This window comes from Amphiura filiformis, chromosome 5 (assembly GCF_039555335.1).
Source record: "Amphiura filiformis chromosome 5, Afil_fr2py, whole genome shotgun sequence".
In the NCBI taxonomy this organism is placed as follows: Eukaryota; Metazoa; Echinodermata; class Ophiuroidea; order Amphilepidida; family Amphiuridae; genus Amphiura; species Amphiura filiformis.
Window position 1 is genome coordinate 43,130,677 of NC_092632.1, and position 23,757 is coordinate 43,154,433.

At 35.4% G+C, this 23,757-nt stretch overlaps 1 protein-coding gene across 1 annotated transcript in view; it reads left to right on the plus strand.

The window, feature by feature from the left end:
- Positions 1-23,097, plus strand: part of LOC140153170 (potassium channel subfamily K member 13-like) — a 77,109-nt gene extending 54,012 nt beyond the window's left edge. The window contains exon 2 of the mRNA XM_072175837.1: positions 18,723-23,097. Within this exon, the coding sequence (XP_072031938.1) occupies positions 18,723-19,693 (971 nt within the window). The 3' untranslated portion in view covers positions 19,694-23,097. The remainder of the gene's footprint in view (positions 1-18,722) is intronic.
- Positions 23,098-23,757: the final 660 nt, after the last annotated feature.

A 23,757-nucleotide genomic window follows, 5' to 3' on the forward strand; every position in this document is an offset into this window, starting at 1 on the left:
TTATTTTAACTACCATATTATACTTAACACACTTATGTTAAAACAACAAATCGCAGGATATGTTGAAAGCAAGTCATTTGGAATGAAGACATGAAATCGGCATCGGTTACTACATGTATATATTATAACTAACACATTTTTCTATATTGGGTGCCATTATCAATGTAGACTTTCCGGAACCTGGATCACCTTGTTGAATTGTTTTGCTTGCTGAACACATGTTAAATGTTGTGATTTTATAGTAATGTTCTTTTTTGCTCGCAAGATAATATACAATATGATACGAAATGGCAATTAAGCATATCCCAGCCATAAATTGCAGTTATCCAAATATTGCAATCTGCTTATGCCATCACATGATTGTTCTGCTTGTACGTTTTAAGATTTACTGTATGTATAGTGATAATGTGTCGGCATCTGTTTCTACGTTGCAGTGTTTGGAATTCCGTAATGTGATATCAAGCAAAAAGAAATGCAGGCATTGATTATGAGGATGACGAGTCGGGTCACTTTCGGCTATGATAACAAACATTTATTACGCTATGACATTATTAAATGAATCAAATCTTTAATTAAATTTCATCCTCCAGGGTGGTAGCATTCACCCAGATGTTCATTATTATCAATAGAATCCATGCATAATTCTATGATAATATTTCGGTTTCTGTTATGTAGGGTAAATAGCTTATAAATTTGAACAATTCTGACACAATCATACAATTGTCATATTGTACTATTTATTGCCCACAGCTCAAAAATAACTGAACTTAAGGAATAGGATAGCAACGTTTGCACAGTATTTTTGTGGGACATGAGAGCACATCAGACATTATCGAATTGCATTCTGAATACCATGAATACGGGGAATGTCCTTCTGATATCAAATCATTTTGATTTTTTGAAATTCGAAATATAATACAAATTTTATTTGATATCAAAAGGACATTCCTCGTATTCAGAATGCAATTCGATATGTCTGGTGTGCTCTCATGTCCCACAAAAAAACTGTGCAAACGTTGCTATCCGATCTCTTGAGGAACTTACATAATTCTCACATAATTTATTGATCAAAATTGCACAATGGTATGTGCAAAGATAACGCTCTAGATACCTTTGCACTGTTACACTATCTTGTGCAAGGAGGTTTCTTTATTTATTCCCTATCTGGATTTGAACAGAAGCTATAGGTAAACCTTTCAAACCTTTCAATGAATATCATTAACATAAGACGTTTGTATAGGGAGTAGGCGTTTTCGTTACACACGTCTCATATACTCCTGGTTGACCTTGAATATCTGTTTTGATCGAGCAATTTTGAGATATCTTCAATATTTTACTGAAGATTATCATTATCGATAGGTTGATGGTATCCCCGCACGTATGCACGTTTCAAATCATCTCATCTTTTATTATTCTCACCATCGATACTGAGTACGGCTAAAGGTGGCTATTAATACGAAGTCTTAAGTGTCAAGATTGGGAAACTTAAATCCATTACTTGACACCACTTTGATGAGATTAGCACTGCCCTAGGTACATGTCATAGGATCAGTAACTTGTCTAGGCCGAATTAGCATCATATCTCACAGGCACATCCTCAAGTAAATGCAAGAATATAATGCCATCATAAAAGCTCCTTGAGTTCATTCGTTTTCAATGTTTCTATGATACGCTGCATTATTGTCATTGTTTTTATAATCCTGACAAATCTTCAATGCGGAGTTATTTGCGTCAAATTTCTTGGAAACTTACACGCATTGTGAAATATCATTCAGGTTGAAGAACTATGGATTTGTTTAAAATGTAGAAAAAAAATAACATCACAGCAGCTTTTCATTGCTAAAGTAGATGCCAGAGTAAATAAGGATTCTTCGGTTGTATTATTGTTATTTTTAGACATGTCAGTTTAAAATACCCAAAAAGCATGAGAAATCGAGCAGTACTTAGGCTTCTAGATTCCATATTCCAAGAGACCCCTTTTCAACATCTTTACTTACTAAATGAATAAAAAAATATAGATCTTATAGTTTGATCAGCTTGTAATAGGCAGGAAATATTAGGCTTTTACCACTACGCCAAAAAGTAGATACATGGTAAGGGTTCTATTAGTTGGTCTATATTTTGCGTGTTAAAGAAAGTAGATAGGACTTGAATTAATAATTTGTGATGCTTCTTGCGAGATGTCACAAGAACATTCTCCAAATAAAATATTTTGATATTAATCCGCGATGTTATAAAGCCCGCTGACCAAAGTATAGTAGAATTATAAACTAAATGTCAAGATTTTAAATAGAATTACTGGGAAATGGCAGAGTGTGGTAATGGTAAATGCCAGTTCAATAATATAGGGCGAGATTTGACGCGTTTTATTTATTTAAAAAAATAATCATGATTAATTTTGCTACTCTATATATAATTTAGCTCTGTAGCGGATAAACATAATCAAACAATTTACCATGGTCAAGGGCAATATCAAGGGCTTTTATTATCCGCCCATGACGCATGCAGAAATAATATAGAGATCTTTTCAAGAGATATTAGCTAACACCACTATTTATCGCGTCAAACCTGTGCAGCCTGACCTCATCCCTTCCTTGTTGCTAGTCTCCTTATTTAGCAACATCACGACAAACAAAGCATTCTAATGCCAAACATACACACTGTTTAATAGCCGATTTCAATATCACGTTGCTCTTTCACGGGTTTCTTGATGTGATCATTAATTAATTTTCTAACAAAAACTTGATATAATGTTAAATTCTAGACCTGGACAATACCAACAGCAATAATATGCACGTATATCTATTTAACATGGATATTCTTTTCTATTCAAATTATTCATCTTTTTATGCTTATTTGTGGTATTTATTCTATAAACTGTACATTTGTGAGCAAATTGAGGGCGCTATTTACATATATTTTAAATTTAAATTAGCCAAATAATATGACTTATTCCTTACATTTCATGATAAAAAGTTTTTGAAAATTACCTTGCCATTTTTTTCGGATGTTTTCTAATACCATTATACAAGTGTATACCCCCTGTAAAGATGCAAACAAGATTTAAGATAAATAGCGCCATCATTGTTCAACTAATGCTTTCAACCTCGTTGGATTCGAATATATTGTAAGGTGTAACACCGGCAACAATAGAGTACCTTTTGTCAATATTCAATTGTCTAAGTAAGGACAGCGTTGAGCAGTGCTTTAGGTACAGGCTAGGATACTCGCTGGTACAAAAGGGGTAATTTTATATTGACTATTTATTGACGCAAAAAAGTATGTCTTGCAATTATCTTATAGAAGTGAAAATATAGAAATAAGGTGACCATAGTGACTTTAATATCAAATTAACATACCGTAATATATGTAATCTGCATTGTCTGATAAAACTTTAACAAAGTTCATCATTATGATTCATCTATACTTGATTATCAACAGATCTTTTTGTTTGAAAGGGTCACGAGAACAAATATGACTTTGGGATGAGACATTTCGTCTAGGCTGCAATGTCCGTCATGTTAATCCCTACAGATTAATGATAAATGCCCTATCTTGTCATGGGCATTCTACGTGCGTATGACACATATTACGGACATAAGTTACATAAAGGTTGGCCGAGTACGTTTTGTAATTTGCAAAAGTGGCTTGTCCCGGGGGAGATGTTACAATTATTGTCTGATACAAGATAGAAACAAAATGACGTTGGTATTAAGAATTGCATTGGATTGAAACACTGGGCAGATGTCGAAAATGATTTAGAACACCAAATTGTCGGTAATTCAGTAGTACAGTGAGACGCTGGAGGAGAATTGCTGACATGCTTCAGTAGGCTAGACCAGATCATCTGATTTGTACGGGTAACCTTTTTCTCGAGGATGGAAGACTGCCTGAGGTAGAGATTATGTCTCTCCCTCTGAATCAGGGCCCCTTTACACTTCTTCGATTTTCAGGAGCAGTTACCGATGTTATTAGATGGTGTTGTTTTCCGTTTCTAACGGGCTGGAACAATTAAGAAATTCCCCAAGGAGGATAGACGAGGGGACAACGTCCTCTCCACTGTAGCATAGTAGCCAATATTATCACCCCAATATAGCGCTAGTAATATATATATAAGACAATACATTCCCTTTACGGCGTATGCCGATGCTGCCCGTCTCTGAGGTTTGGGTTTCATGCCTGTTTAAAGAAGCCTGGAGCTATAAATGATAAGATACTATATATTATTACCCAGAAAAACACGGGCTAATTTGAAATGTCAGTATGTCGGAATCAGTGGCTATTTACGTCTTCTCTCATATCAAATCTGGTGGACTGGAAGAGTCTCGTGATACAATATCGTGAATATTGATACAATTTAACTACACCAAAACACACTGTTAATCGTGCAGTGGATATATCATACATGATTCAGTTTTACAATGATAATCCTCTGACGGAATATTGCACGATTAATGAAGAATAAAATAAACGTACGCTACCAATATAATGTATTTTACAGTATAATAGGCTGCAAATATATTACCTTGGTATATATATTTGTTAGCTGTAAATTACATTGCATTGGTAATAATAATGTCGTGATGAACAACAAAAATATCTAGCAGCCATTACAATCACGAGTTGATTTGGTATTCTGTAATGATTTGACTACTTCACATGTCATCCCGTCCACGGAATCACTAACCACAGTACATTACGTGATCTACTTGAAAATTTCAATGGAACCAACTTTTAAGGCCGTATAGATATCTGATCACTGCATTTTTGAGTAAGGCGCTCGTGGAATTAAAATACTGTTGTTTATAATTGGCGTTTGCTGCGATACAACAACACAATCTGTTGCAGACATTATACAATTACACACACTGCACAAATGTCTAGCTTGCAGACATGTCTTTAGTAGACGTGTCTTAATTTGTCTCAAGTGTCTTAGCGCAAGTCATGTTACTACATATCTTTAGTCATGACTTCATGTATAGCCTATTGGTCATGCCTAGTTTAGAGATATGATATTGCGTCTTGATCATGTTGATGAATAAGTGACATTAATTATGTGTCTTTAATTAATGACATGAAGTAAATCATATCCCATTTTATGTCCCATTTTAATTAAGACATGTCTGATATGAATGCTAGCAGTTATGTCCTTAAACAAAGAAATCCTGTCATGCTTGGAGAGAGTCTTTTATATCCCTATAAAGGACTTGGTTTTGTAAGTCCAATGAAAACAATATGAAACAGCGATGGACTGCCAAGTGCAACCGCTGGCGGCGCATCATATTGTGATTCGCGAAAAGTGGCTTGGCTATGCGTCGTTCTTGGTTGTAACAACTAATCTAAGTTTTATTTCTAAAGAAAAACAACGTGAAAAGCAATAAAATGTGTAAAATACTGTTATATTCTCGACAATAGTAGACTAATGATTTTCATAAAAGTTTATGAACAAAAATTTGTGGCAATGCAATGTTGACATTTTACTCATGCCATAGACATTATGACTATCATTTCTTTTAAATTAAAAAAACATCGACTGAACTTCATTTGAAAATTTCCCTAGGTTAATGTATAGCATTTGAAATTTTTATTGATTGATTTTGTGACCAAAAATTGATTCATATCGTCCACTGACGACCTAGATTCAAGGCATCTGGGTGAAACCTATTCAGAAAGTGAATTAATGTTGATAGAAAAACGATATATGATGCATTAGAGACACATTCAAGTGCATGTTTTGCTAAGGCCCTGAAGTTGTTTTATGGGGTTGCCAGTTCTACATCGTAAGAGAGATGCTATATCAATGATGATGTCGATATGATGATGGTGGTGATGATGATGATGATGATGATGATGATGAGACGCCGATAATGATACTGATGGTAATGTTGATAAACTAAACATCTACCAAAAAGTAATCACCCCCCCCTTTATTACGAGACAAAACTCAAAGTCTATGCATCAAATTTAAAGCCTGAAATAGCAAACGCAATCCCAGGTTAATTATGCTAATTTTGATACCTCATTTGTCTGGATAGCTTAAAATTATTAGCCATGGAGACTCCTTGAATGAAGAAGATGCATTTTCAAAAGTTGCACTAAAAAGCTACTCAAGTCAGTGTACCATATTACATTCTCTACATGACTGGTCAACATGGTCAAGGATGACCCGCGGTGACCATTGACGACCAGGTACTCTAGCAACAAAAGTAACATTGTCAATGGGTTTAGGTGCAAGTTTTGAAAAGGCATCCGTTTTCATTCAAAGGGTCACCGTGGTAAACAAATTTTGGGCTATTAAGACAAATGAGGCATCAAAATGTGCAGATACAATACTGGGTTTCCTTTTGTTATTCTAGTTTTAAATTTTGATGCATAGATTTTAAGTTATTATCTCATAATAAAGGGGGTAATTACTCTTTGGTAGATATTTATTATGATAATGCGAGATGAATGTTATACATTAATGTTACGCTAATGTAAAGATCCATCATAAGCATGATGTGTATGAACTGAGAAACAGCCAGGAAGTCAAAATGCGGAAAAGCTGTGGGGAGTTTAGAATAATGCACATTATGAACATTGCTCCGATTTACCCGTCCGATATGACATGACACTAGAACATCGCATAGACATTTCATCATGATGTTGGTATATTATACCGAGTAGAACAGACATGGACGTTTGTAGAAGAGATATTAATAGAGTTATTGCATTAGTAATGTACTATCAAGTATTTTCCCCACCCACCTATCCCAGGGAATATCGATAAATGACGGGGGTTATAATTTTTAGACTAATACATTCCCGACCACTGGCGATTCCTGTAAGAATTACATGCCCCTCTCCCGTTGTTAGTCTACAGGAGATAGTGTGTAATTTATACATGTTATAAAATGCTGCACGCCCCTACCACTATCATATCCTTATGTAACCCCAGCTTACAATCCCCACCAGTGCCCCAAATTTCCCGGGATAGGGGGTTGGGGGTAAGTACTTAAATAGTGCATAATGATTGCCGATTAAATTTGGGTGGAGCATTAAACAAAACATTTGTGGGAAAGGAGTGGAAAATAACGGGCCCAGAATGTACCATGATTGTTATCATATACTTCCCGACATACAGCTGGGTTAGGTTTAGGTTTAGGTTAGCCCAAGATTATAACTCGGTCGATTCACAATACGACGCGCTAAAGACACGGGCTCATACAGAATTACATATAACAACAACAAAAACAAAAACAACAACAATAACAATCATAATTATAATAACAAAAATAATAATAATAATATACTAATAATATGTAATGCTTTAAGTTCTCGCCATTAATTGAGCCGAATTTGGATGATTCTATTAAAATAACTGACCAATGAAATTAATCGTGCTTATTGTTCTTGAAATACGACCAAGCTCACTGATCTAATGCAATCGCAAACCGCTATAGTGAATTGAACTAAACCAATCCGCTTGAAGTATTTTTGAACAGATTTTAAACAAAACTAGATGTTAATCCAATGAACAAAAATGAATAAAGAGTTTCGTCATTAATTGTAAAAAAAAATCAATAGTTGTCAAAGAAGTACACACATAAGTGTTACGGAAATAGGAACAATTCTTCTTTGATTGTAAACACCAGGGGAACTTTCATCTAATATAAACGGTTCATTCATATGTTGTCACATTATTTTATGCTAAGGAGTTTTCTTTATGCAAGTTACGAGTGCAATAACTAGAGCGTGAATTACGTACCCAATGTATACCTAGATTTTGTGACCCAAGGCTATGCGCATCTGATCATTATTTCATTGTTGAAAGTGCACACACGCCCCGGACAGATGCACACGTTCTTCACGTAAATCAAATCGTCGACAGAAAGGAAGACTATCGTAAATGACATTTTCAGCGAAATTTAAAATTTAATGTGTTTTGACAGGGCACATGAAAGTACACATTTTCAATCCTGTTCGAAGTTGCCAAGTTGATTAATTATGTTTTATTTATTGAAAGAAGATATCGCAAGTGAAATTTATGCAGTTCAGATTTGCTGTTGCTCGCAAGACTAAGCACCATCTCGAAGTTTGAGTGCAAGACTATCGTAAATGCAGTACTTATACGATAGTCTTGCACTGAAAAGGAAATTAGTTTAGAATACCAGACTATCGTTAGTGCAATACTTATACGATAGTTTTGTACTGAAAAGGAAATTAGTTTAGAATGCCAGACTATCGTAAGTACAGTACTTATACGATAGTCTTGCACTGAAAAGGAAATTAGTTTAGAATGCCAGACTATCGTAAATACAGTACTTATACGATAGTCTTGCACTGAAAAGGAAATTAGTTTAGAATGCCAGACTATCGTAAGTACAGTACTTATACGATAGTCTTGCACTGAAAAGGAATTAGTTTAGAATGCCAGACTATCGTAAATGCAGTACTTATAAGATAGTCTTGTACTGAAAAGGAAATTAGCTTAGAATACCACACTATCGTAAATACAGTACTTATACGATAGTCTTGCACTGAAAAGGAAATTAGTTTAGAATGCCATACTATTGTAAGTGTAGTACTTATACGATCGTTTTGCACTGAAAAGGAAATTAGTTTAGAATACCAGACTATCATAAATGAAGTACTTATACGATAGTCTTGTACTGAAAAGGAAATTAGTTTAGAATGCCAGACTATCGTAAATGCAGTATTTATTACTCAAATACTTAAAACACTTAGTGATCTAAATCCATTGTGTGAAACACTCCTATAAAAAAGAGTCGAACATTCTGTCAAATATGTAAAAATGGAAGACATAGACATGTTGTTGATTTGAGTCAATTTCAAGCAAAACTATCATGCAAGTCTATCATGAAAACAATTGGAAAACAAAATCCCAATTTGGTCTTTAAACTTGCTTTCAGACTTAACACCCAAGCGAAACCACCTAACAATCTAAATTTAGCAGCACTTGAAAAGCTTTGACTCTCTTTACAATAGTTCTCCGACACAACAGTAAGCGGTCGCCTAGCAAGCCATGCCAAGGTATAATACCGAGACCGTGGCGAACGTAATTAATGCGTCTGTAGAACGCCATGGCGCTTGACTTCCAATACAATGACATGTTTTTCATCATGGACCTCAACGGTACACCGACTCATTTTCAGGCTAGTTGACTTGGAAATGTCAGGATGCCATGCTAAATATGTTACGCAGTGATTTTGCTAGTATAGTCCAGGTCTAGATTCATTCAGTACCACTTACATTTCAATACTATACATATTTGCATACTTTTGTTTGTAGGTGTAGGGGATCTTAAAGCTAATGCCCTGTGGAGCCAATTATGGGTTCTGGAACAACCTTATGGAGATAGGTTTCTTGTGGAGACACAAAACTTGTGGAGACACAAAAGAAAAAAGTTATGGCATTAGAAATTGCTGTAAATTGATTGCAGCAATAATGTTAAGGTATCATGGGTCATGGGAGTTTGTGTCTTATAAAGGTGTGTGTTCCCATTAGGTATGCCATGTGGAACCAAGTATGGGTTCAGGTACAACCTTATGGTGATAGTTTTGATCCATAAGGAAAAGGGAGTTAGGTACCTTCCATATTAGGTAGAGAGTTGTGCATGTGGTTAATGCGGTCGACTGCTAATGCCTGTGTACACGTCTAATGTGCAATGAAGCCCGTGTGTGGTGTATCTAGTGAGTTTATAGGCTGTTACATCATCAAGCACTATAGGATCCATAACATGCCGATCTATCAGGACACAGTTCTTTAACCCCAATACATTTGTATATTCATTGAATGACCTTTGAAAATTTGGGTACAAAAACTTATACTCTGCAACTTAAGGTCATATTTTGCACTATTATTGTTTCATTGAGGCTATTGAACTATGCCATTGGGATGAGGCCATTGTGGTCCTTAGTGAAGGGTATTGGGGGAAATGTGCTTTCATTAAGAAGACAGGTGATGTTTCACTCCCGATGGCTCCCTTAGAGATCGAAATAGAACATTGCAGGTATAATATACATGTATAACACTTAACCGACCCACCAATGATTTCTACTCGTATGTGCATCATGCATTCAAAAACAGCTACATTAATTGAAAAACCGTATAACGGCGCAGACAGTTGATGATTTTACAAGAAATCATCCCGGGGACACAAATCGACTTTCAATGTACGTAATCGTGCAATTCTGCCTCGGTGTAGCCTGATAGAATATATAGAATATAGGCATGCCTATACTTATATAAAATGGGCTGGTGTCTATTTTTCTAGAATGAATTATATATTGTATGTATTTAAAAGTGTTTAGTCGCCAGCGGTGACTGTCAATTACTGAATTCTTTGGATATTTTTACAGTCAGAGTGTTCTGTAAATGTTGGTTGATATCAATGTGGAGTAATTTATCAGACTGATTTTTATGTAATTTATCATTTTATATCAAATATTCTTGAAAGATAAATGTGTTCTGGTACTTCAGTTTTTTTCCTATTTCAAAGTGTTGTAATATCACTAACGCTTTTTGAGCAAATTAACGACTGAACGAAAAGCCTTTAAAAATTTGAATTGGATATATTAAGTGTTTTTATGGTAAATGAATACCCTTCCTACTGGTGAATGCTGGTCCATCTAACAGCTAACTTTGTGCTTGAAAAGCGATAGAACGACCAGGCTGTGAAAATAAAAATGGAAGAAAACAAAATAGTCTGCACACAGCACTTCGTGATACAAGCTAAGGATAGAAACAAAGGGAAAACCATTTCACGTTGTCATGGCAACGGTTACGATATAGAAAAGCGCGTCAGAGGCGAAAAAGAATTAAAATACGACGAGGAGCTAGGGACCGCCTGACATGAAAATGAATTGTTATGGCTTCCCAAAATATATCAGTGAGTAAGGTACAATAAAGGTACTTTTAAATCAAATATGCAGGTCAACCGTTTGTGATGAGCGGTACGTTTTGCCAAATGGACTAGAATTTACATTTCGGTGCAAGAAATAAGGTACTTCTAATTGGTTGGATAAATCGCTCAGCAGCGTAACTATAACTAGGTTTAACATTTTACCTACAATTGAGTTTATTTGATTCATGTCCCATTGATTTATCCTCATCTTCATTTACTTTTCAATTACTATGTTACTTTTTGATATTGGAATTTACGTGTAACACTTTTCCAAAGGTCACGGTTATGAAACCTTATTGTTCTTCTTACTAAAGCGACGAAACAAAAAGAAACCATATCCTACGAGCCCGATCGATAAAAAAAACCCAAATAAACCAAACAAACAAAAACAACAACACGCAAACAAACAACAAACAAACAAACAAAAAACACGTAAAATCTCTGCCCTGTATATGAGAATACCGATTCAAATTTCAAACATTTCTGAAAACAATTTAAAAAAACCATAATTATTTGGTTATATTAATATTACTCATATACCCACCACAAACCAGCCGTAAAGTCGGCACGGTCAATTTTGTTTTATTTCGTGTTTAGAAAATATATATCATAAGCTTTAGAATGGTATATCATTTGACTTTATTTGACGATATCCAAAAGCGGGGTTATGGTTTGTTGAACTTTGCTCCTTCGACAAAATGGTACGTTATTTCGATTCTACATGTGTCTTCTTTTCCACATTGCTGGTAATAAATATCAAACAGTCATGATTGGCGGTCATTTCAAATCCTCCCCAAGTCAACGAGGTTCAGGAATTTCCTCTCATTGTTAATTGTTGGTTATACATACCTAGAAAAAATACAATGCTTTGTAACCCACCACTTGAACAGGATTTAGCCAAAGCAAACAAAGACTAGAGCTATTTAAGAACAAAGGTAGAAACTTATTATCCTCTTCAACAATAGGATTATTGATTGGTTTAAAAGGTGTTTGACTGGCACTAGCAAAATGGGATACATGTAGCACCATCTTGAGGTACCTGAATACGACCTTCATGCACATTTTACACTGTAGGCCTGATTCAGAATACAATTTGCCGACTTTACGGCTGGTTTGTGGTGAAAATGATGAAAATACTTTTATTGACCATTCTTAACCAACTTAAAATATGAATCAAAGTATTAATTATAACACTAATATGAGGCCTGTATTTTAGATAATGAATTGCTAGTACATGTAAATATGAAAAAAAAAACAGACTTCAGGAGTCCCCCCGCAGTGAGCATTGTTTTGCTTTTTTCGTCGCCCAAGGAACGCATTAACTGCATTAATTAATAACATTTATGAAATCGTGACAGTCATGTTTTCATCTTTAAGTGAATGAACTTTAGATCCTTAATGTTAATACGCCTCCACCATGCACGCATTACATATTTGTCAATTCAAATGTCTCATCAAGTACTCGGCGAATTTAATTCAACTCATTTAATAAAAAATATTATAACGTTGATTGAATCCGACGCGATCCACCCATTGTATTCAAATACAATTCAATCTTACTTGTTGTTTCATCTGTATTTAGATAACATGGGCAGTTACGACATGTACTCTTCACTATATGACAGTGCTCCAGACGAAAATAAAAAAGTCTATTTACTCTATAACGTTAAACCAAAATGTCATGAGCTGATAAAATTAACTTCTATTACTAAATATCAGAGAAAGCAAACACAGCACAGAATAGAATACACCCTTGCTTTGAAATGTTTACATAGATAGACTGATCTGAACATTGTAATTGACCAGATTCCTTGGCTGTCTTGCTATGGAACACGTTATTATCACAGCTATTTTGTCAAAGTCATTTGGCCATCCTTCTTCGTCAATCTCATTCACTATATTGGCATACAGGTTGGTGTGTTTGATGCTAGTGGATCATTAACGCAATTTAATTGTATAGTCATATAGATTGGATTATCTCTCTTCTAAGTGAGAGTCTAACTGACCAGTTCTAGTCCTACTATGTAGGGTGTATTATTGGACGGCCTTGGGGAAAATAAAACCCTAATTGTAAGACTATTTATGTGCGCAAAGTGAAATTTACATCGGCTTATGTTACTATATGATATTGTCCTTGGAATTGAGGAATTCCAATGTATTACCTAGAACCATCTACAATAACATAACAAAAAACTGATTTCGTTTTCAGAAACATGTTGCTAGAGCGGCAAAATCAACGCTTTTAAGCATTGGTTGACATTGTTCATTTTTTACTACACATCTTTCATGATTGAAGCTTATACCCACTTGATTCCTATCTTTCATCATCACCAGCGCCATCAGGTCATATGACCTTTTTCACTTTGGACTTGATCACAGTCTCGTAAATTCCTGGAAATTTCAACCTGTCCCCGTCCTTAAACTCACTCAATAAGGTTTATCTAATATCACTTTCTCACTCTCGATAATGACCTGATGAAAGATGGTGTACCATCTGAAAATTCCGAGGTAGGAATAATTTCTTGTGGAATTTAATAAACGTTTTCAAAATTCAATCATTATTACACCAACTCAGATGAATTTTCATGAACACACTATTCGTGGGCAGGGCCAATGACATACAACAATTCATGATGATTATTCAGCGGAGATCAGTTTCGATGTTTCTTGACAGGGCGGATTTCTGGAATATAAGTCAATTGCTACTCCAAGTGTTTGCTGCACTACTTAATATAGTATTCCAAACATTATGCCAGGTTAACCAAGGCTCACAAGTATTGTGGGTGCATTCTCCTTCAGCCACCCTGAAGTCTTTCCAACCATTGGACAGAATTCTCTCGGGGCTACTGATGTATCTTTTCTCTGTATGAAGAGTTGTGCGGCTCGTACCGTATATATATTTATTTATGTTACGGTGTAAATTTCAAAATCTTAGTTACATCATCATGAAAAATGTTTTCCCCGATGCACTGTAAGGTCCATATGCACAAAACAAGTTAGACCAGGTCGAACGTCAGACCTGGTCTAACTATAGAGGTTAGACTTCGGCAGGGATCCCTTTAATTTTTTCTATTCCTCCTTTACTACTATAGCACAACATGCTGTTTTCAGAAACATGTTGTTAGAGCGGCAAAATCAACGCTTTTAAGCATTGGTTGACACCGGAGGTTGACATTGTTCTTTTATTACTACACATCTTTCATGATTGAAGCTTTATTTCTACTTGATTCCTATCTTTCATCATCCAGTGTAAGACTGCGACTAGTATCATCAGGTCACATGACCTTTTTTACTTGGGACTTGAACATAGTCTCGTAGATTCCTGGAAATTTCAACCTGTCCCCGTCCTTAAACTCACTCAACAAGGTTTATCTAATATCACTTTCTCACTCTCGATAATGACTCGATGAAAGATCAAGTACCATCTGAAATTCCGAGGTAGGAATAATTTCTTGTGGTTGATGATCAAAGGTTTTCAAACAATCATTATTATACCAACACAGATGAATTTCAATGAACACACTATACTCGTGGGCAGGGCCAATGACATACAACAATTCATGATGATTATTCAGCGGTGATCAGTTTCGATGTTTCTTGACAGGGCGGATTTCTGGAATATAAGTCAATTACTCCAAGTGTTTGACTGCACTACTTGATATAGTATTCCAAACATTATGACAGGTTAACCAAGGCTCACAAGTATTGTGGGTGCATTCTCCTTCAGCCACCCTGAAGTCTTTCCAACCATTGGACAGAATTCTCTCGGGGCTACTGATGTATCTTTTCTCTGTATAGAGAGTTGTGCGGCTCGTACCATATATATTTATTTATGTTACGGTGTAAATCTTTCATCATCGAGTGTGATACTGTGATCAGGTCACATGACCTTTTTTTACTTTGGACTTGATCAGTGTCGTAGATTCCTGGAAATTTCAACCTGTCCCCATCCTTAAACTCACTCAACAAGGTTTATCTAATATCACTTTCTCACTCTCGGTAATGACCCGATGAAAGATGGAGTACCATCTGAAAATTCCGAGGTAGGAATAATTTCTTGTGGTTGGATCAAAAGGTTTCAAACTTTAATCATTACTATACTAACACAGATATATAGTATATGAACACCCTATTTCGTGGGCAGGGCCAATGACATACATGTACAACAATGCATGATAATTATTCAGCGGTGATCAGTTTCCGATGTTTCTTGACAGGGCGGATTTCTGGAATATAAGTCAATTACTCCTCTAAGTGTTTGACTGCACTACTTGATATAGTATTCCAAACATTATGACAGGTTAACCAAGGCTCACAAGTATTGTGGGTGCATTCTCCTTCAGCCACCCTGAAGTCTTTCCAACCATTGGACAGAATTCTCTCGGGGCTACTGATGTATCTTTTCTCTGTATGAAGAGTTGTGCGGCTCGTACCGTATATATATATATATATATATATATATATTTGTTTATGTTACGGTGTAAATTTTAAAATCCTAGTTACATCATCATAGAAAGTTTGCATGTATTTCCCGATGCACTGTAAGGTCCATATGCACAAAACAAGTTAGACCAGGTCGAACGTCAGACCTGGTCTAACTATAGAGGTTAGACTTCGGCAAGGATCCCTTTAATCTTTTCTTTTCCTCCTTTACTCCTAGCAAAGTCCAAAAGTTAAACTGCGGTCATCTAATATTAAGCTACATGTATTTACCCTTAACAGGAACTACAATAATATAGAACAAGGTATGTAAATACCATAAAGTTCCTTCTACGTAGGACTAATCTCCATAGTCAAACCAGGTTTAAAGTTAGACGTGGTTTAACTTGTTTTGTGCATACGAACCTAAAGGTGTTCCTATGAATATTTTCAAGCAAGGAGATTTTGTTTATCAGTATTGCAAACACTCTCTTAAGCAAAATATTGGTACACAAATATTAAGTGCCCATTATTTCTTGAGGTACGTGCTTTATGTTGTCATTGATTTGATTAAGTTTTACACCCCGATGGCAATGTCACCTTGCAGAAAACAACAATTAAGTTATACTCTATGTGCTTTAAGGTATAGTAACTAGAAAGTAACATTTATTAAAAATGACTGTAATATGAAAATAACAATCAACTCAAAACTCCAGATCTTGTTATATTAATTTTGAAGCCATCAAAATCACTACATAAATTGGGCTGTTATATCATTATAACAGGACTCACGAACCTATGATAAATCAGTCTGACTCGTCCATTGATTGTATCACACACAATATAAGCGGCTTCCTTCTTCTCAAGATAGATATGCATCAGACAGCATTATGGGTAATACAAATGTCATGATAACATGAATTAGTACATAGAACATGGGCTATGCCATCATCAAGAAACCCGATCGCCGTAGGCAATGATTGATTGAAATCGGTGTGTAATCACACGCAACTCTTTAACACTGTAATAGATTCCTGATTCCATAATGCGAGATGTGATAAGATTCTGACTTCTTGATTTCTGCATTATACAGAAGATAAAATAAAAAGTCATCTTTACATAATTCAATATGTAATTTAATTCACATTCCGCATTCCCGTCTAGATTTTGAATATTAAAACGGTATAATCTTTGCTTATAAGCCATTATTTTCTCTTTTTTCTTGAAATTTGTCGATTACATACGTGAATCATTCATGGCGACGAATACATTGAAATATTTTTTATCGTAGTCCTGATTATATTAACTTCATTTTAAGTTCTCGCATAGTTCAAATGCTCGTTGAACATGATAATTGAAGATTGGCGGTAATTTTAACTGTCTTAAAATCAGTGGAGTAGCTAGGATTTGGCAAGATTGGCCAAGGCGGTTGAGTGGTGGTATTATGGGGTGGGTAAGGTTGGGCAAAAATTTACCAAAAAAAGTCTTACAAATCTAAATATCATGGTGATGGGGCAGACAAGATGTGTGTGTGTGTGGGGGAGCAGCCCTCTCTTGGCTACGTCCCGCTCTTTAATATAAACGCTACCATGTTTCTGTAGTGAGTGCATTCAAGTAATATTACATTGCTGTTGGTTTGAGGGATCTTATTCGTTTTTAAATCATATGTAACCTAGTAAATATCTGCAATTTATTGAACGATAAACCGAAATAAGGAAAAAATACCATTTTTTCCACGAAACCCAAAGTAGTATTACAGAAAACCTATGTATAAAGTCCTATAACGTGGTTTCGTTGATTTTCTTTAGACTTTCCATTTTTACAAAACCACAAAACCTAGAAATTGCTTTAGGCAAAGAAGTAAAAAAGAGAAACATTCTTTTCTTTTGACTCCAACCTGTTTCCTCTGTTTCTCCTTCTTCTCCTTATCTTTCTCTCCTCATTTCTTTCTCTCTCTCTCTCTCTCTCCCTATTTTCCATGGAAAACTTTATATGCTCCTGCCTTTTTTGTGTATGAATATTACTGATAACAATCAAATGTCAAAATTACTTGATACATAACCAAGATTCAAATGGTGAAAGTTAAAGGTCGTCTTTGATGCCGGAGTTAATTCAAGATGACAAATTAAATTAAGAAATTATTAATAAAGTTCAAACGATGTTGCTCAAAATTCGTTAGCTTTGGTTCTTTAATGTTTATTTTTCTTAAATGACAAGAACGAAATAATCAAATTTCCCTGGCTTGTAAATTTCTAGGGACTATATTATTGCCACCAGCGGCTATATAGTTGTGCCGTTACTTAGCTGCTCTAGAAGGGTTGCGTGTAAAGACATTCACAATATCTAAATTCAAAATTGGACGGGAATGACGAAAGCAGAGTAATATTTTTTCTTTGACTTATTAATAAAATTGATTATATAACATCGGTATAATTAAAGCTACCATTTTGCTGACATGGGGCTTGAGTATACCATGTGATTATTTTGATATCTGCCACTACATGCCATTTCACTATACGCGTCGAGGCAAATTGTATCCTCTTCTGAAACACAGAGGTTGTTTTGGCGCCCACATATGAAAGCAACTGAAAACAATGTCGTTCTCCTCTTCCTAAAATAACATTATACACGATATAATTGCGGAAAAGGTTGCCATGAAATTGACAAAGACAATTTTAGCCGTGTACACTACCGTATCTGGTGTTCAATTTAGAAGGCAAAGATATTTGGTGTGTCCACTGTGACTGTCCAATACAACTTGGTGCCATTCGTTAAAGTGAAAAATACGGAAGGAATATATCTATATCTATACGAATGTATAAACACATACACCCCTATATATATATCGCAATACATTAATGACATAATGGGTTTGACATGTTTCGTCGTAATGATGATGTTAATGACTACTTAAATCAACTTGAATATCAGTTGCCATCACTGTTATTATAATAGAAACAAAGCAAAATCTAAATCTGAACTTTTGTTTAAAACAAAATATCACAAATGAACAAAAAACTACAAATTACGATGGAATAAATCAGGTACGCCAGCGAACTATATGGTTTCCGCCATTACTCGTCAAATTTGCATGAGAGTCAGTTTGTGCTGGTTGTGACTCGACGTAGAAACAAACGCCTACGCACTGTCATGCACGTCTATTGTAAAGGCCATTATCATTGAACATACAATATTACGTTTAGGTAGCACACGCCAAGATTTAATTCACCACAAACTATAATTGGTATTTTTAATGCATACAAACATACCTTAACTAGAATATTTTGCCCTATTAAAAATAATGAAGCAAAATGTTCACATTCAATTTCAGGTTTTTATTCAAATTGATAAACAAGTTAAATAATAGTGTTTTTTTCTTTTTTTTTTCCTGTTTCAGGTTTTGGAATGACATCTCCTTCAACACAACTAGGACGAGCACTTTTAATATGTTATGGATTACCCGGATGTGCGGCATGTATTCTTTTCTTCAATCTTTTTCTGGAAAGACTTATCACATTTTTAGCCTATGTGATGAAACAATGTCACGAGCGGAAAATAAGGAAACAGAAGATTCAGAACGGAATTCCAGCAACAGCTGCTGTAGATGGAAGGCGGCCATCACAACAGTCAGATGATAATTTAGATAATTGGAAGCCTTCCGTATACTGGGTTTTACTTTATTTGATAATAGCAGTTACAATTATCACTTGCTGCGCTTCAGCAGTATATATGAATGTAGAAATGGATTGGGATTATTTTGATGCCGTATACTTCTGCTTTGTGGCATTCAGTACAATAGGTTTTGGAGATTATGTATCCAGCCAAGACGCCGATTATGATACAAACATATTCCTGTATCGGTTTGCTAATTTCATCTTCCTGGTTTCCGGGGTGTGTTGTATATATTCCCTATACAACGTAGTGTCAATCGTTATCAAGCAATTTCTCAACTTTTTCCTCAAAAAGCTAGATTGCAGATGCTGCCATAGGCGAAAACCTCGACCACGGCGTAATGCTATCACACCTGGACAGTTACGGACTGCAACTTCAGGTGGTAAGCGCAACAATAATGGCGCTCAGCCTGCTACTGTAGACGTTACGGACGTAGATAGCAATTACGATAGTGAAACGGATGGAAGACGAATGTCGGGAGAGATGATTAGTATGAAAGACTTCCTTGCAGCAAACAAAGTGTCATTAGCTGTCATGCAAAAACAGCTATATGAAACATCGAATAAATCTCGGGGTGCTCCGGGACCAGGAGGACACGGACATAGTCATCATACAAGCAATGGCGCATTTGGTGGCGGGATAGGTGGTATTGCTATGCTTAACAATAAGCTAGCAGAAACAGAAAGACGAGAGTAAGACATGCTGAAATCCTGGACTCTTCCTCCTTATACCATCGTAGTTAATGGTTTACAAAATATCAGATGTGCACATGCTTTATCACTTTCCTAAAACACCAAAGCACTTCTACACTGTATAAGTATTCTTCACTAAGACCTGCCATGACTTATTGAAAATATTTTCTTTCGTACATCTTGAAATTTTGGCCATTCATACAATAAAAGATATCCGAAAGGAAATATTTTGTGTGTATTCAAATCTTTGTCTAAATTCATGTATAAAATGAACATAATTTGTACAGCATTTATGAATTACTACTTGTGTTATAAAGAAGTCTGTAGATTTGGGTCAAAATATCCACACTTTTGATGGATATTCTTTTTTTGATATTCTATTAATGCAAAAACATATTGCGAGCTTGATGAATTTGATCAAAGTTCGTGTCAGTGGCCTTAAAATTTTTCATGTTCAGTTGAGTTTATTTCGTATAAATATAGATTCAGAAAATGCCTTTGTGTACACGAGAATGTAGCTAGGAGAACGAACAAGTAGTCATGCATTATTATCTAATTAGGTCATAATAATAAACTTTGTTGCAGAAAGTGTATAAATCAGTGGCGAAAATGTTTTAAGGTGAAATCGCGACGGAAGAATGAAAATATCTGTTTACAGTGACCGGGATGTAGGCCATTCGGAACGCCGAGGCTGATTACGCGCATTGAATACAAAATGACTGAGCTTGTTTCGCACTTATGTTCGCCATCAAATAAGGCTGAAATTTTGATTATTTTTATAAGCCAAGGTTCCAGTTTATTTATATATTTTAAGGTAAACCGAACATAAACAATCAATTTCCAGAGAAAGCTATAACCATGAAACATTAAATGAATGGTAGTATAATGAAAATAGTCTGCATTAATCGGTAGTGTCATACTTTAGAACAAAATATGTTTGGTAATGTAATGCATCATCAAGTCATCAATGATAAACCGATTCGTCCATTAATTCAATGAGATAAATCGCCTGCAACCATTTTTTCCACAAATTAATTTAGGATAACTTTCATGAAATATTTAATGACATCAAAGTAAAAAATAAACGGAATAAAGAGGTAGTTGAATATCTTTTTCTTGTGTGCGAGGAGTACTGAGATAATTAGCACCCAATAAGTAGATGGCCATTATTATTGTTGTGTGTGATATAAATTCCCCGGATAAATTCTGCTGGCCATTGGTGGCAGTGACGAGTGTTTGGGATGTCGCCCTCTAGAGATAGCTTTACGCCAGGATAACCGGAAACTACTAGCCGCACATTGCCTTCCCGCTCCCAGCAACAGACCGTTTTTGGGTATCACCGACGGTATGACTCTCACAATGTCATAAACGTCTACTTCAATGTGCAGTCCAGCAAAGTGCCACATATGGAACATGAATATTGCATAGTTATACCGTCCTAAGCCAGTAGTTGCACTGGGTTAATCTCATTATCTCTCTTTGTGTCAGTTTGGCTGGACCAGTAAGTGCACAAGGTCAGCCATACATGTATCCAATATATGCGCCCTATCCTTTACTATGGGAGGTAACTTCTTACCGTTGCAATTCTGATAGTGTACAGTTTCCCATTAGATCACCACACACTGCTGCACATCAAAGGTCTTAGAGATCTTACTTTCCATATTTGGCGTTTTTCTAAGACTGATATAGGCGAATGTCAAAACTTGGATCGATCCTTCATGTAATTATTTGGTGTAAGCTAATCCAAACCCAACAAAAATATTTTTGACTTCATGAAAGATAATGAAACCGTTTTTTTGTGTGTGGTAAATTTATAATCACACAATGTAACTCGCATTTTAATTATAATGCGTTGACACTATCGAGTGGAAACCACTTTACTCTATTTAGAATTTAACGACAATTGCAGGTTTGCAATAAACAATAATTAACTAAGGTACTCTTTGCTTAAGGTGATATTAAATCCTGAAATTTTATTACAGTTTCTAATGGTATATTAAATAAGCTAAATAAAATAAGAAAATAAAACTTCTATTCGTCTTAAACTAAGCGGTCAATATTTCGTACGGTTATTTAAGACTATTCTAGCATGTTAATCCCACACTTACCTACCATGCCTAACATGTTATACATTTTAAAGGTATATATTAATTGTACCATGCCTTATTTTGTCAAAGCAAAGTATCTATTTGGTCAAAGCAAGTTAGGTGCAGTATATGTTTTAATGAATAACCCTCTTTCGAGAGGGTGGGAATGGTATGTGTTTAAGGGTATACGATGTATTGTTGATCGAAGCAGCAGAATAAAAAGTAGTTCACTGCATCTTGCGAATGGTAGTGAGCTTTAGCAAAGATTGCATTGCTCAATTCATAGCGAGCGTGTAGAAGAATTCAAATATCATTATATCACAGATATACTTTTGTAAGTCCTGTGGTTCTTGAGTTATGTTGTAAAGAGGGCTAAAACAACAACACTTTTGTAAAACGTACATAACTCATTAACAACAATAAATTCAGCAAGTTTTCAAAGTATATCATTTGTAGAATGAACATTTGCAATACACCAATCTCCCGTGTTGTTTTTCAATAATATATTGATTCAGATAATGAAAATCGATTTTTTTTGGCTGCTTCGACCAACAATACCTCGTATAACCTTAATAACACAGAACGATCAAAGTGTTCTAGCCAATTTACCGTAGAAGTAGTGATATAGCAAGATTTATTAGCATAACAATGTGTCTATACAAACCTTGTGATTTGCAATACGCGTTTGAATTCCCCGCCCAACACGGGACGCAGGCTGTACTCATCACATGTACCACAGATGGTTATGTCCATTTAACATTCAAATTTATTCACCGGTGTAAGTGGGCAATGCAGTGAAGCAGGTGTTCTGATGACGTAACGTGTAGTGTTGGGCAATTATAAATTCAAATACGAGCCACGATGTTTGTGTAGACACATCGCTATCATCGCTATGGTAATTAATCCGGTTACAATGGTTACACTTCTTTTACGGCGAATTTGATAACATACTCGTATTTTTAAGATGATTTCATGTCTTTTTGAAATATCCCCTGTAGTAGTGTGGTGGTGTTTACGCAACGTGGTTTCTATCTACAATAATAGTAACTTAATTCTTATTAAATTATTCAGTAAACTGCACGTTTATATAAAGCTGTTTGGTGACAAATGCGTAAATTGGGCTATTCCAGAATAATTGTGCACCTTCCTAAGATGGGTCAAATTAAATTCCAGTCCTGTTTCCAGCTCTGTTTTTTGTGCATTACAAGTCCGAATGGAGGAGTATAGCGGGGGTCGATTAATACCCCAAATAAATAGTTGAATATTTTTCAATTGACTCCCCAAAAAAGTCTCGAATTTCATTGAACTATTTTTTTAATTTACACAACCCTGTCAACCACAGGCAAAATATCTCAAAATCCAACTAAAGAATAAGACAATAAACCTGGATCCCAAAACCTTTTTTTTGCCTTCAGAAAGATCAAACATGCGTCAAACATCTAGAAATTTTGCCAAGAATAGGTTGGAATAGCCCACTCTGATTGCAATGGAAGACCGTGTTGTTGTTTATTTGATATGAAATCAAACTTAGAAAATTAGTATAAATTATCCACATTAAGTAACAAGTGGGCAATTTGTTTGCCAAAAAAAAAAAAAAAGATTGATCCAAATAGATTTGAAGAGTTTATGTATACGGCACGAAGATTACGATATTGGTGAAAACAAGTATTTTGATGGGATACAGTAACATTTGGGAGAGAAGGAAAGGAAACTAAAACATTATCTTCAATATTGTACCGACCGCTGGGCAGGAGGATTGTGTAGCTTGTCTCTTGTTGCTCAAAATACCAAAATTTACCAAATTTGCGATGTTCATCAACATATATGACCAATTAAATCACTTTAGTTTCCCGCGCTTTTTTTTTAAAGTATACTTTTAAAACCCACTAACCGGCAATTAAAATGATTTGCATATCAATGCGTCTAAATCTGCGCATATTCCAATTATGGCTTACACGGTACTCCGCGTCATATATACTTC